Source organism: Calidris pugnax, unplaced genomic scaffold, assembly GCF_001431845.1.
Source record: "Calidris pugnax isolate Ruff unplaced genomic scaffold, ASM143184v1 scaffold247, whole genome shotgun sequence".
In the NCBI taxonomy this organism is placed as follows: Eukaryota; Metazoa; Chordata; class Aves; order Charadriiformes; family Scolopacidae; genus Calidris; species Calidris pugnax.
The window spans coordinates 1619115-1635010 of NW_015090980.1; the positions used below are offsets into that span (position 1 = coordinate 1619115).

General features: G+C 41.6%; 1 protein-coding gene across 1 annotated transcript in view; it reads left to right on the top strand.

Moving 5' to 3' along the window:
• The window catches only part of DOCK3 (dedicator of cytokinesis 3), a 243213-nt gene that overhangs the window by 223216 nt on the left and 4101 nt on the right, over positions 1 to 15896 (top strand). Inside the window, exons 51-53 of the mRNA XM_014953482.1 lie at positions 797 to 949; positions 4528 to 4646; positions 5600 to 5687. Coding sequence (XP_014808968.1) covers positions 797 to 949; positions 4528 to 4646; positions 5600 to 5687 — 360 coding nt within the window. The remainder of the gene's footprint in view (positions 1 to 796; positions 950 to 4527; positions 4647 to 5599; positions 5688 to 15896) is intronic.

A 15896-nucleotide genomic window follows, 5' to 3' on the forward strand; every position in this document is an offset into this window, starting at 1 on the left:
CACAGTGACAGGCTGTGCCAGCCTTTCTGCGCTTGATGACTCCACAGCATCACCAACTTCCCTCTTTACAGTATTCTTTGCTGTTGCTTAGAAACCGCGGTGATGAATGATACAAAGGGTACGGAGCTGATGGACGAGCCAACAGCACCTCCCAGAGATGAGAATTAGGCAATGTAAATGACTGCAAATGAGGAAACAATAAGAGCAGTAATGATTTTGGAAAGTACTTCAATATATATATATATTTATTTTATTCTTCACTCTTACTAATGTGTTTTGATAGCCTGTGATACAACATTTCTTCTCTGCTAGTTTTGTTTGCTGTTAAGGGAGGTGAGCACAGCATTCAGACATCTCCCACCGTGTCTATGGGTTTCACTTCTAGTAAAGCCCCAGATGCTCTCTGTGTAAGTCACTGTTCTGGTCAGTACGACACCGCTGTCTGCAATGGAGTTGTTCCTAACGAGAAAAAAGCCCTTACACTTAAGTTCCACGGTGGTAATACAGCTTTGTTTTTCTCCTTGGTGATTTTTCCTTTTGTTTTGTTTTTTCGTTGGGTGAATTGGATGCTTGTGTAAATAAGTGACCAGTATCACTGGCTGGAGCAAGGTTCTTCACAAACATTACATGTGCAGCTCTGCCAATGCACCTCTATCCTTTATTTTTTCCTTTTTTTTTTTTTTTGGTATTTTTTTTTTTTTTTTTTATTTTGGGTTTGTTACCATTCTCCTAGTAATTTACCAATTTTGGGCATTTTTTTTTTTTTTGGTATTTATTTATATTCTTTTTAATTTAGTGCTGATGAAAGGTGCTGGATTGACACCACTGGAGGCTGAAGCCCTCTATTTATCCACAGAGCAGATACAGCATGGGCGGCAGCCGTGCAAGCTTCCCCACGCTGCCCCCACCCATGTGCCTCATCTCTGTCCTGGAGGGACCACCTCTAGAGGTGAGAGGATAGTTCAGTCACCATGACCCATCCAACCCCTGGCCTTTCTGCTGAGACTGCCACCAAAGCTACGATAGTCACGATGCTGCCGTTAACCGCTTTTCAGACGGGAAGTATACAAAGGCCAACAATTCATTTTGGACAGGCCACCTAAATTTACCAACTTAGCATCTTTGCCACCCGTGGCTTTAACCTGAGCATGGTTAGCTACAATTTCTAGGGCTTTGTCAGATGTTTAAATGCTTCTCTCACCGAGTCAAATGTTAATGTAGAGGTGAAAAACCACTATCTATCCCATTATCCAGATACTTACACCTCCTTCTCTGTTTAACTGCAGAGTCCATGCTGGAGCTCAGCTACTAGCCCAGTTCTGAGGAGATGGGTATCTTTATAATACAGATTAGTTCCATTAGTGACCAAAGGAAGCCATGGCCATTTGTATTAAGAATCCAACAGGAATTTAAATCTTCTTTCTAATTCTCCGCTTCCAAAAAATGACCCTTTCATTAATGTTTAAAACAACAACACAAGCAAATTATTTGGCTTGCCCAAAGAAAACAATAAAGCCATTAATCCAGCATTTTGTTTTAAGGACAGTCATCAAGACAGTCGATTCATGATTTGACCATATCACTGAACAACAGATTAAAGCAGCAAACATTACACTAGTTATAATATACACAAGTTAGAGCAAAAGTCTTAAATAGAATTGTAATTAGAATACAGTAAGAATTTTCTAATTCCATTGCTAACAATAAAGACATCACTAGTTACTCTATTTATTTTTTAGATTTAACAAGTATGAACCTTTCAGTTTTCACCTGGCTTGACCCTTGTGTAGCTTCTTCCCCTATCAAGAAAGCAACACTGTCGTTGTATGAAGGATCAATAAGAAATTCAGAGTTTGTTTTGGCTTCATTTGAGGTGACTCAAGAGGCCTTGCTCTGACCTTACTGGAGTTTAACGTTAGGTAAGCCCATGTTCGTTAAGCAGAAATGTAACACGCAAAGGCCTGGAAAGAGCTAGGAGTGGGCTTGGCTTTTTTCAGTAATTTCATTTAAAATATGTTTGGGACTCCTCCAATGCACTCTAAAAGCAACTCCCACTTGACACTTGATGACTCACCCCTTAAGGCATCCCTGCTGCTTCCTCACCACAGCCTCCTTTTTAAGGTGTACGTAGTGAGTCCTGGTGTCTTATTCAGAGCTTTGCCAGAATCCATATACTTACATTAAAAACTTCCTTCTTAAAGCAAAACCAGTTACAATTTGGTGCAGGAGTGCACTTTCATAACAGTAATGAAAATGATGAATCAGGACAAAAGATGTATTGAGTTTGGAATTTAACTACATTAATTTTCAGTTTAATTCCTTAAATCTAGTACTTGTCACAAGGAGATTAACGTTTTCGTAATTAAAAAATAAAAACTACCTCTGGCTTCAGCATAGGTTTTCCTTTCTCATTAATAGTACATACAGTGCTGCACACATCAAGTGTACCAAGCTACAAGCTAAAAGGAATAAGCCCTGATAGATGCTGCAGCATTTTTAATGGCCATTGGCTGCTCTGGAAGCATTTAAAGGCTTTATTTGACTTTTTTAAGTTTTGCCAATCCCTGAAAGGAGCCATGGTGATTGTGCTCTCTATCTGTCCAAAGAAGCAGGCCTGATTATTAATAAAAGCCTCAGTTACAGCTGCTCCTCTTGTGGCCCACTATTCAGAGCTGTCACTACTTAATTTTGTTTGCAGACTGAATACCTGGCATGGTCTATTACAATCATTATAGCTATAGTTATTTACAAATTTAGGGTACCAACAGCAGAGCTGTTTTGTAAACTAGACTCTGCCACCATATTTAGGACATGTCACACAATGCAAGGTCTGTGGAAAATATAATCCCGTACAAACTGATGGCACATAGAGGTGGTTTGCATCTTGGATATAAAAGAACAAGGATGACAAGATAAATAAAAGGGAAAAGTTCACAGTGCAGGTTGTGCTGTGCTGTAGTCCTGGGCACACCTAAAAGTTCAGCATCTTTGCATCTGTCATGCAGAACCAGGACTATCTGTGATGTGTGAGTAAAAGAGACTCAGCACAAAGCGTTAACTCTCTGTTTTCCGAGCTGATGTTGTACATAAGAGCAAATAATGTTGTCTAATTATGTTTCTGTTCTATGTCTGGGGAGAAAATGAGTTCGGAGCTAGAATGCAGATATTCCGGGCTGTTCATGTCGGGGTGGGGGCGTAGATTAATCTGGGATCTGCCACCCCTGATGGAATTGTTGCAATTGTAGGACCTTATCCTGCATTCTGCTGGACACATTGTTCCTTCCACTGTGTGCTGAATATCAGTCCCAAAAACTGCATGTTTGCTTTTGCTGGGGTTAAAGCTGCACTAACCAGCACCAATGCCTTTGCTCATACGTTGGAGTGCTGTTCAGGTAATGTGTGTGGTTGTGGAAAGTTTGCAAAAGGGGGCATGTCTTCCCCAAAAGCCGGCATGGCTCTGTAATGCGCTGTGTGCTGCCATCTGTTCAGTGCGTGTCTGTGACGCAATGAAATAATCAGTGCAAATTAAAGCTCACTCCAGCAGCTTCAGAACATCAATTCCTGCCTAATACCGTGCGTCCCAAGGGATGCGTGTATCAGTAGTATCAGACTTTAGGAAGTCACTAATGGGAATCACTCTTCTGGCAAATCCGTTGTCAGCTGTTGCATATCAGAGGCATATTGTTACGTGGCACTCACCTTGAAGGACATGAGTCCCAAATAATTCCATGCGCCAGGAAGCTGTTTACATGAAATACCCCGATATCTTACATGGCAACACATAACTAATAGTTAAGTCAAGCATATTCCTACCATGTAACTCTGAACATTGGTAAAGTCCTGTTGTCACGAAGTGGCTCAGTACACAACACGCTCAGTAGTAATCCCACATTACCCAGCGGTTTTATAAGCAAAGTGCCACCCACATTTGTAGAAAATTCTGTTTATTATTGGTTTTTGTTTTGCTTTAACAAAGAGGAAGCTAATCAAGGTATCGCCAACTAAATGGCAACACCTCAGACTATCTCTTACCAGAGCTGAGGAGTGAAGTAACTTCCTGTAGCTTCCTGCTTTAACTGAATGGTATATCTCAAACTTTTATCCCTTTCTTCTACATTCAGTCCTAAAATGCACGATTTTACGGCATTTCTGTAACTCTGCAATACTCTATGGGGTGAGGGAGTTCTAGGCACTGTACAGCACAGCTGCAGCTGATTCCACACAGGTGCCCACTTTTTTTTTTTTTTTTTGTTTAAGAGGAAGCACTTTGCAACACAGAGCAAGGGAGGCATACACCTCACACACCTCACACACGATGTCCTTAACTGTATCTAAGAAGCCAGTTCTTACTCCATCCTCGTGCTATGCACCCACCAGTCAGCCGCTTAGTGGGCTCGGCACCGTGTGTTCTTGAGTCCTGTAAGCTCATCCGTCTGAACAAATTGCAAAGAAGGACTAGATCCCTGGGCATGCGGAGACATGGCTGTTGTGTGTCCCGTGTACGTGATTCCTCTCACTTGTTTACAGGCTCTCCCTCTCTACCAGATAAGTACCGCCACTCTCGGGAGATGATGATGTTGCTGCCAGCCCACCGGGACCGACCCAGCAGCGCCATGTACCCCGCAGCCATCATGGAAAACGGACAGGTAGCACATCTATTCCATTTTACCTCAGTTCAACCACTTGAAACTCTCGCTTTGTTTTTACTATTGTTGACCACTTTAAAGCTTCCCTTTTTATTTTTTTGAAAGCACAACTTGGGATCATTTTCAGGGGCAATGCAGAACTTCTCATATTAATCTCCCCCTAGAGCCACCTTAGGTAGTCAAGTGATACAAATTGTAATGACTGTTAAAATTGCTAAAATGCAGTCTTCTTACATCCCAACTTCATTCTATGAGCCCTGCTCCACTGCAAGCAGACAGACCATTGCATTTATTCATTTTTCTAGAACCACGGCCATCCCGCAGTCCAGCCTCGAAGTTGATTCTAAATAGCTTTCCAGTGATTTCCAGAGGTATCAAAAACCACAAGAGGCTGAAATAATATACTGTACAGGGTCTCCAAACAATCTGTGCCTGGATCTATTACTTTCTCTGGACAAATTGTAAAATTCAGGGTGTGCCTAGATGTAAGCATTATAATGCTTACATGGCCCTGGTATGCACTTTTGAAAGGAATCTCCTGATTGTGCCCACTTAATCGCACGTCAGTTCCCACCAGAGAACTGTCTCACAGCATTCAAACTCAATTCTTTCAAAGGAAACCAAAGCAAAAGGTAAGCTCCAGAAGGGCAGGTGATTCATTCAAGCTGATAATGGGCACAAGACCAGGCTAGAGCTAGTTTGACAAACTGCTCCAGAGAACACAAGCAGTACAGATGGTGGGTCCTCAGCACCGTTACACTCTAGAGATCCACGTGTATCGCGCTGCAGGACTTGCTAATGTAGACACAGCCTAAGGCTCCCATGATTTTTTTAGTTAAAATACGTTCTTTGCTTAAAAAAAAGCAAAAAGAAAGCCCCAGGGTTCTGTACCACCTGTTCTCCAACGTATTTTTTCCCCCTACTTCTCTGTGCTAACTTTTCTTCTCCCTCAGCCTCCAAATTTCCAGCGCGCCTTTATCCAGCAAATGATTGGACCGTGCAAACCTTGCAGCGATCCCAACCTGTCTGTGGCTGAGAAAGGTACTCTCTTCCCTGGTTAGCCTGCACGCTTTCTAGAATGTTCTTACTCAGTCATGCTACAGCAAGTAAGGAACGGGCTTCCACATTTCCTGGCAGAGTGCATTCTCTCACATTTTTTTAATTAACAGTTTAATTAACTGGGCCTTCTGCCAACCTATAGTCATTTCAAATCATTCACAGAAGGGTGGAGTTGCATAAACCTCTTTATTTCAGAAAGCCTTCTGAGTGTAGCGTTTTGTTACTGAAACAAATCCTGCAGCCTTTATCAAGCAAAACTTCCAAAGCAGAAAATGAGAAGTTCAAAATTTGGACTGTATTTTTAAATGAGAGATACTGCTTTTTTTAATATGCGTTTATTGTTCCAAATACTAATATTTCTTGTAATCCCTCTCTATTTATTTAACTTTAGCATTAGTAATGTATGCTTTCTTTAACTCACAGCTTTGAAAAAGAGAGAGGCAGAGCCCCTGCAGAAAAGCCATAAAGAAGAGGAGGAGTTTGTTTGGTGTTAATAGGAAAGGAGGAGCTTGTGTAAAGGGGTGCCATGGACAAAGCGATGGGCTCACAAAAATTATCTGGAAGGCAGCATTCTGAGAAAACAGAAGTGGGCAAAATTCATGAGTCAAAATCTAAGACCAGGAGGCTGCCTAAGCAAGCAACAGTCATGTATAGCTGGGAAAAATGGTATCTTAAAAGATTTTTACGGCCAGGAAAGACCAATGCAACTCTCCAGTCTGTGAGAAACACTGACTCACATCTTAGAATTTAAAGAGGACAAAGTCACCGAAGCAAAGGTTAAAATAATAATTTATTAATACGAAACAGCGCTGAATCGGGTGCACCAAAAATAGAGGCACGATGATCTTTTATCTTTCAGGTATTTTATACCTTTATCCCGGCCGCTTGAGTCTCTGTCTCCCTTCTCATTGGCTGAGAAGTTGGAGCTCACATTCTTCCCGACCGCTTGACCTATTACAGGTTTATTTTGCACTTTTTCCCATATAAGGCACACACACACCTATTCTTCGAAATCATTATCCTAAACACGCCTTTGATTAGTTGATGATGCTACACGTTATTTCAGAGTCTTTGCTACCATCTACTTGGCAGATTTACCAGACTGGTTTCTTTGGCCTTATTGATACTCCCCTACCCTTTGGGTTCCTGTGTTGAAGGCCATGTTCCAGTCTGTTTCTTTTCACCTAGATAACGCTCTGTGAACAAGGATCCCTTGACAGACCAAGGGCATTTCTGGGGATTAATTGGATACAATTTATTAGACTCTACTATTACTAAGGCTTCTTTGTTAGTACTATCACACTAACAATGATACATCAATTAGCTGAAGCAAAACTTAGCTTATTTCCCACAATCCACCCCCTTTTTATTTATTACATTTTTGCTGAAGCTTATAATTTCATTTCCATTTATTTAGTAATAACTTTGTTCTTCTTCCCGGTAGTCTCTTCTCTGTAGGACCATAATCTTTTTTGTGACATAATACCTTAACTCGGGGCCTCTGCACTTGGTAGGCTGGCCACTTGTATTTTATTTTTTTTATTATTTTTTTATTACTTTATTTATTATTAACTTCACTGCACAAGGAATAAAGTAAGGGATGAACAGTAGTTCAGTGGTAGTACAAACAAAATAAAGTCTACTTTTTTATCAATAAGTAATTCAATGCTAACCTTATTTTGATATATCATCGTTCACATCTGTGTTTGTTGGACTGTCAGTAAATCTAATGCTTGTTCTTCTTCCCGGTAGTCTCTTCTCTGTAGGACCATAATCTTTTTTGTGACATAATACCTTAACTCGGGGCCTCTGCACTTGGTAGGCTGGCCACTTGTATTTTATTTTTTTTATTATTTTTTTATTACTTTATTTATTATTAACTTCACTGCACAAGGAATAAAGTAAGGGATGAACAGTAGTTCAGTGGTAGTACAAACAAAATAAAGTCTACTTTTTTATCAATAAGTAATTCAATGCTAACCTTATTTTGATATATCATCGTTCACATCTGTGTTTGTTGGACTGTCAGTAAATCTAATGCTGATGCTGTTTGATTAGTAATTACTTTGAGAACGGCTTGTAGCCTAACTATTCTATTGAGTACTAAAATGTTGTGAAATATTTCTTAATCTTGTTCGGATTTTGTCAAACCCATTGATAAACTCTTATTACATGATTTTTGCTTGTGGTGGTGTCCCTCTGGCAAGTCAAGAGCAAAGAATCTTTAAACTTTCTTTTTTTGCTAATCTCTTTACTTGTTGCCTTGCACCTTGCGTGCTGAGGTTTGTAGAAGGAGTACTTTACCCAAGTATCATCTCTAAGTTTCATGTGCATTTGATTCCATTTTCCTTGGTGCCTTTGACAATTATAAGGGGTATACAGTGAACTGTAATAATCCATTCCTGGTGACAACAATAGTTCTCCTTCTTTGGGTACAATATTTTCTCTGTCACCCTTTCTTTAGACTAAAACTTAGTTCTATTGTGCATTGTACTCAAGTCACTCACTAATTATTTGGGCTGGACAGGTTGGGCTACTTATGGCCACCTTTTGGACCCCCTCAGACTCCCACATATTTAATAATTACTCAAATTGAAGCTTTTTGCTATTTCACTTCTTAATGTCACAAGTTGGTTGTCTTTTATTTGATTGTAACATAGAGGGATGATCACAAGGTTCATTAGTGTGATAACAAAGCCTGCCAAGGTCTGGCACGGCCCTCCCTCCCATCTCTCAACGCCTCCTGGGTTGCAGCCAGCAGCGGAGATCACTCACAGAAGAGGAGGGAAGAGACCGATCCAGTCTTGCCCTTGGCTTTAACTCCTATAGAACCTTTTGCTGATACTCCCCTCTGTTGTCACTTTATTTTACCACCCTCAAATTTAAAAATTCTATTTTTTTTAAGAGTCAGTTTTAATGGGTCACTTCCTTGAATTACCGTCCACTCTTCTGAAGGTGGAGTCACTGGTCCTTTAACTCGAGTAGCATGTGTTCATTCTTTTTCTTTAGTTCTCACAGTTGCTTTTGTTGTCAGGAGTGCCAGGAAAGGTTCTTCTCACACTGGGGTCAGGGTATTTTCTTGTCAGGATTTCACTAGCATCCAGTCTCCAGGCTGTATCTGGTGTAGTCTAAAGTCCAGCGGAGCTGTTTGAGGCAGGAATCCACGTCGTCTTAAATTTGTAAGAGATTGGGCTACGCCTCACAGGTAATTTTTAAGATAAACACTATGAATTTCAGGAATTGGTGCTCCTCCTTCCCTGATCTCTTCAACTTTAAAAATTTAGTGAAATTCTCATATATGGGAGACCAAATAGCATTTCATATGGGGATATTCCTAAATCTTTCCTCAGAGCAGTTTTAATTTTCAGTAAAGCCAGGGACAGGTATTTGGTTCAGGATAGCTTAGCTCATACCATTTACAATGCTCTGCAAGTGAAATTATAGAATCATAGGATTATAGAATGGTTAGAGTTGGAAGGGACCTCAAAGATCATTGAGTTCCAACCCCCCTGCCATGGGCAGGAGCACCTCCCACTAGAGCAGGTTGCTGAAGGCCACATCCAGCCTGGCCTTGAACACTTCCAGGGATGGGACATCCACAACTTCCCTGGGCAACCTGTTCCAGTGTCTCACTACCTTCATAGTAAAAAATTTTTATTTTTTTTTGAGATCTAATTTGAATTTTTTTCTTCCAATTTAAAACTGTTTCTCCTTGTCCTATCATTATATTTCCTGGCAAAGAGTCCCTTCCCCAGCTCTTCTATAGGCACCCTTCAGGTATTGAAAGGCCGCTATAAGGTCTCCCCGGAGCCTTCTCCTCTCCAGGCTGGACAATCCCAGCTCCCCCAGCCTGTCTTCATAGGAGAGGTGCTCCATCCCATAGGAGAAATGGGTTCTCCTATTAGAGTTTATCTTTTCTATTATTCCATATCGGGGAATAACTTGCTCTAGTAAAATCTTGACAACATTGGAAATGGTAGCAGTAGTAGTAGGAAAGGCTTTAACTTAGTATGTGAAATGATCCATTATCACTAGCAGGTATTTTCACTTCTGTACTTTAGGGAGTTCTGTGTAATCCACCTGGATACTCTGGAATGGTCTGAGGGCTAATTTTTACCTTTCACTAGAGCTTTTTCTTATCACTTTCTTACTGACTTTTTGGCAGACCATACATTGATCTCCTATTTGTTTGGCCACAGCACATACACCCAAACAACCATAAGTCCTCAAGAACTGGTCACATAAAGCTTGTGTTCCCCAGTGAGTTTCTGAATGCAGTCTGGACAGGATTTCTCCAGTAATTGCTTTATTTAACATCTGTCTCCCATCCGGGAGATCCCATTTACCTTCCTGAGTCTTTACACACCCCAATTTTTGAAAGGATTTTTCTTCTTCTTCAGTATATACTGGTAACTTAATAGGCATCTCCTCACCAGGTATTAAAGTTTGTATCTTGATGACCTTTTCTAGGGCTGTTTCTTTTGTCTGTTCATCAGCTAATTTTATTACTTCTTGGTTTTGGTGTATTCCCTTTTTGGCGTCCGGCTACATACACTACTGCAATTTCTTCTGGTTTATCCAAGGCTTCCAGTACTTTTGACACTAATTGTTTGTGCACTAATTGTTTTCCCCTAGATGAGACTAGTCTCTTTTCTTTTTATATCTTCTTAAGGGTATGAACTACCTTAAAGGTATATTTAGAACCTGTGTATATTGTTCTATTTTCATAACACTATTTTGTACACTATTCACAATTGCATGCTCACTGTGATGCTTACTCATCTATAAAGATTCTTTTTCTCTCAGGCAATGGTTTCTCCTCTAAATCTTCTAGTCATATTTTAGAATCTCAGAATTACTCAGTCACCTTCTGGACTTCTGGCTTAATATTGTTCTCACTACGTGAGGAGTAGATACTATCAATGTCCCCTCAAAGGTTAATTTCTTGCTTTTCTTTACTAATACAGTAGTTGCCACCACTGCTTGCACACAGGTTGGCCACCCTCGTGACATCAGGTCCAATACTTTGGATAGATAGACTATTGGTTGTTTCTGCCCTCCCCAGGCCTGAGCTAACACTCTGTAGGCTGTCCCACTCTCAATATTTACATAAAGATGAAACGGCTTCTCTAGGAGATAGACTATTGGTTGTTTCTGCCCTCCCCAGGCCTGAGCTAACACTCTGTAGGCTGTCCCACTCTCAATATTTACATAAAGATGAAACGGCTTCTCTAGGGAGGGAAGAGACAATACAGGTGTCTGTATTAACTTTTGTTTTAATTTTTCAAACTGCTGCTGCTCCTCTGCTGTCCACTCAGACTTTTTTACTTTTTCTTACAATTTTTTTTTCTTCTTCCAAGAATTTAACATGTTGGCTGCCTGAGGTATTTAGCTTTCACAAATTGCTACATAGTTTCTAAGACTCGGAGCTTTTTTCTCCCAGGAAATCTAGTAACTTAATAGTGGCAGATCGAACTTCCACCTTTTCTTCCCCGGATATTATCAAATTGTTTACACATTGAATCAGCTTGATCCCTGGAGAAAAGGAAATTTTCTCAAGAATTTATTCTAATACTTGTCTAAAAAGATCGGGGGATTCAGTAAACTCCTGTGGTAAAGCAGTCCACTGAAACTGCTGCTTCCTCCTTGTTACCGGGTCCTCTCACTTAAAGGGAAACATGTCTCAACTTTCTGCTGCCAGTGGGCAGGCTCAAAAAGCACCTTTAAAATTCAGTATACTGAACCGCTTGTGTTCATGAGGTATTTTGCTCAGTAATGTATAAGGATTGGGTACAACTGGGTGACGTGTCTGAACAATTTTATTCAGTTCTTTTAAACCTTGCACTAGTCTCCAACCCCCATCTGAGTTCCTGACTGGTGAAATAGGTGCACTATAAGGAGACATGCGTGGCTCTAACAGACTGTCTTTCACCAATCTCTCAATCGCAGGTTGGAGCCCCTTCCTCCCCTCTAGGGATATGGGGTATTGCTTCACACACATAGGTTGACTTTCTTTTAATTCTGCTTTCAGAGGGGGTATGTCTAATCCTCCCCGATTCTCTTCCGCCACCTGGACTACTGAATTAATTGCCTTTGTATCCTCTGTTGTTAACTTATAAAGTTGCACCACCTTTCTGTCATTTTTTGGAACTATTCCAATCCTCAGCAGTATTTGTAAATCTCTCCCCAGTAGATTTGCTCCTACTTCAGGTACCACTACAAAGTCTGTTTTACTTCCCTGTTATTCCCCTGTACAGATACTTGCTCTACAATAGGAATTGAAAACTTTTTCTTTTTTTTTCTTCCAACCACATTTGTTGTAAGTTTCCCAATTTCACATCCCTGTGGAATCTTGGTTATATTTGTTCTTTCTGCTCCTGTGTCTACTAGGAACAAGTATTCCTCCTTCTGGGCTCTTAATTTTAAATTTATCAAGGACTCTATATGATGGTACGACCCCAGAAGGTAGAGTCCCTGACACCCCTATTCTTGAGAATAGTCATCTTGCTCCATTACTTGGAGCACTCCATCTTCCCTCTGCCTTATCAGACAATCCCTCCTAAAGTGTCCTTCTCTCCCACAATGAAAATACTTTCCAAGACTTGTTTGCCACCTGTGAGGGTTCCCTCTCTCAGTTGACTGCATCCCGTATCCTTCACAACAATTTTCTCTCTCTCTCTCTCCCTCTGGCTATTGCTCCACTCTCACTTTACTTTCTCTTCACCTTCACTTCACTTTCTCATTATCCCTCTTGATTTGAGCTCCTCACAACAAAGCATTCCATGCTGTGGTCCACGACTGGGACCTCTGCCACAATCTGGCAATTTCTTTCTCTGTCTCTCTCGCTACCGCTTCACTTTCATTTCACTTTCTCTTTACCTTCACTTCACATTCTTGTTATCTTTCTTGATACATACTTTCTGAGCCCCTCACAACAAATCATTTTAATCTTGTTGTAATCAGACACATTATTCCTCCCTTCAACATTACTTTGATTCAAGGCAGGTCTTGTCTTAGGGAACTTCTGTTTTTTTAGGATTCCCCCCCATGACATCGGGGGGTTTTCTTGCTCTCAAATTCTAATACCAGCAGCTCGGATCGTCTGCATTTCTTCTAGTACAAACAGGGCTCCTAAAATAAACTGCATTTCGTCCTAAGTGTAAATATTAGGGCCCAGAAACTGCTCTGACAACCTTAAAGGAGTCCTCTAATAACTTTTTTTTTCATCTCTTTGTTAAATCTCGCACCTCGGTGTTAGTCAGAGATACATTCACAAAGCCCACCCCTCCTCCTGAGGTTCCTGGCATGGGTATCTCTCTTAAAGGGAACATTACTTCTTTGAATTCCTTTTTAGGGGAGGACAAAGGGAAATCCTGAACATCTTTCAGAATTTGATCTAATCTCGTTGTCCAGATTTTCTGAGTTTCCTCAAGTGGAGGAGCACAGGGTCTCTCAGGGTCACCTTGCTCTTCCACATTGTTATTTCTTCTCCCCCCCACCCCAGATCTTTTGTTACAAATAAGGGGTGAGATATTTTCCAGCACAAAGCATATTACAAACCAGCCCAGGCTAATACTGCCTGACTCCTTTTTGATCCGCAGCAGCAGCCCCTGCTGCCGCAGCACGGCTGTGAACAGCGCTGTCTTTACACATTGTGCTCAGCCCAATGCCACAGGCTCATCAATTTATAGAGCCCAGCATTCCTAGTTCTCCACTGGCCTGAACTGTGCCCAATACAACCGGTTAGATCCAATGAGTTCTTTCACTCATTTAAACACACAGTACTGTATCATTGTTTTCTTATTCTTTCCCCGGGTGCGACCCTGCCCCCGACTTCCGAGCATCACCCCTAAAGGACTGTCGGGTGGAATGCTCCAACCGGGATTATCAAATCCTGGTTCTTTTGTCATCTTTTCTTCACTAGGCCTATTTCTCATTATACTCTCCCGCGGGACTTCTTTCACCTGGAACCTTTTCGCTTCGCCCCTTCCCCGGCCGGTCTCCTCGCGGAGAGACGGCACCGCGGTTCGAAGGGCTCCACACTCGCTTCGCAGGCAATTCTGCGTCTCCCTCACACACTCCCAGTCCCGCTGTCCCAGCTGCCCCAGCAGGACTTAACAGTCACTCTTCTTACCCAGGTCCTGTGCACAGAAATTGACCGGCTGCCGCGCGTAACTCACTCCTGTCGATCTGACAGTTCTCCTTTCCCCCCTTCTTTGCTTCGAGAGTCCTCCGTCCGGATGGGACTCGCTGCCCTTCACGGAACGAGACAGTGTTTGGAGACTGTTAAAATTAACAGGGCGCGCCTTCTCCTCTTCGCTGTCTCGTCCCGCAGGAACAGGAGTGCTGATCCCGGACGAGCCCCGACATTGTGAGAAACACCGACTCACATCTTAGAATTTAAAGAGGACAAAGTCACCGAAGCAAAGGTTAAAAAAATAATAATTTATTAATACGAAACAGCGCTGAATCGGGTGCACCAAAAATAGAGGCACGATGATCTTTTATCTTTCAGGTATTTTATACCTTTATCCCGGCCGCTTGAGTCTCTGTCTCCCTTCTCATTGGCTGAGAAGTTGGAGCTCACATTCTTCCCGACCGCTTGACCTATTACAGGTTTATTTTGCACTTTTTCCCATATAAGGCACACACACACCTATTCTTCGAAATCATTATCCTAAACACGCCTTTGATTAGTTGATGATGCTACACGTTATTTCAGAGTCTTTGCTACCATCTACTTGGCAGATTTACCAGACTGGTTTCTTTGGCCTTATTGATACTCCCCTACCCTTTGGGTGTTTGTGTTGAAGGCCATGTTCCAGTCTGTTTCTCTTCACCTAGATAACGCTCTGCGAACAAGGATCCCTTGACAGACCGAGGGCATTTCTGGGGATTAATTGGATACAATTTATTAGACTCTACTATTACTAAGGCTTCTTTGTTAGTACTATCACACTAACAATGATACATCAATTAGCTGAAGCAAAACTTAGCTTATTTCCCACAAGTCTGACCTACTGTGCATTCCATTAGACTTGGATCAGTATTTTTGTATCAGTAGCTGTGCCTGAACTACATTGTATCTTTTTGCAAAAAAAAAAAAAGACCCAAATTTTATTTTGGAATTTCTGATAAATCAGAATATGCTATGTCATCAATGTGACAGCCTTACAGAGCAGTCCTGACTGAAACCAAAAGCTAACGTACAGTTGTGAAGAAATGGCAGAATGGTGACTTGATGACAGTAACAAATGATGACACCAGAGAGTTAAGACGAGGGGGTGAGGGATTAAGAGCTCCATCTCAGCCTGTTAGTTTGCACTGAACGTATCACAAAGGTGGTGAGATCTTTATACTGGACAGGAGAAAGATCTAGGAAAGGAAGGTAGATAAATATTTATTACCTGTCTAGGAAAAATACTTGAATTAGTATTTCTGGGTGGTATTATGCAAGAGTGTGGTGTATACAGCACAAAGAGAAGGGGATCAAAGACAAAATCCCCTCCAGAGGCCCAAGAGAGCCATCAAAGACACAGATGATGTTCAGTAATTGTTCTTAAGGGGTGGTGTGATGGAAATCCCAGCTCTTCTGTCAGGTTGGTAACATAAACCCAGTTACAGGTGTTTTTTTACAGCCCTTGAACCCTCATTCTTTAAGACAGGAAGCCATCTGCCTTGGGTTTTAACAGTCATGCCCTGTGAGTTTACCCCCACCCTCCTCCTCACCATGTCAGAAGCTCTGCTCAGTAATTCTCACTGACAGCGGGGTGACATCAGTCGCCCAGAGCAGAATGGTTCAAGTGCAGCTTCCCTGCTAATTAAACTTGGCCATTGAGCCACTGAACACTGTTCTGGAGAGAGAGATGGTCTAGGACAGAGCACTGAGAGCTCCCTGGTAGATTCCTCCCTGAAGCGTTTTGGATCAAACACTGGGTTTAACAGGCAGCAGCCACTCTCAAAAATCATCTGCCCTCAGGATGGTTTCCAGCACTCCTACACGCTCAAAAGGCAGCGAATGAGGGAACAATGAGAAAGTATCTATAGATTATGCACCACGTTCTTTTCTTCACATTCTTCTACCGCATCTTGGGTGTTTAAACAAAATTAAAAAAAATAAAAAACCCCACAATCAGACCAAGCCAATTAGGTTTCATTCTGTCCTTTTCACTTGATGCTGGTACACTGCAG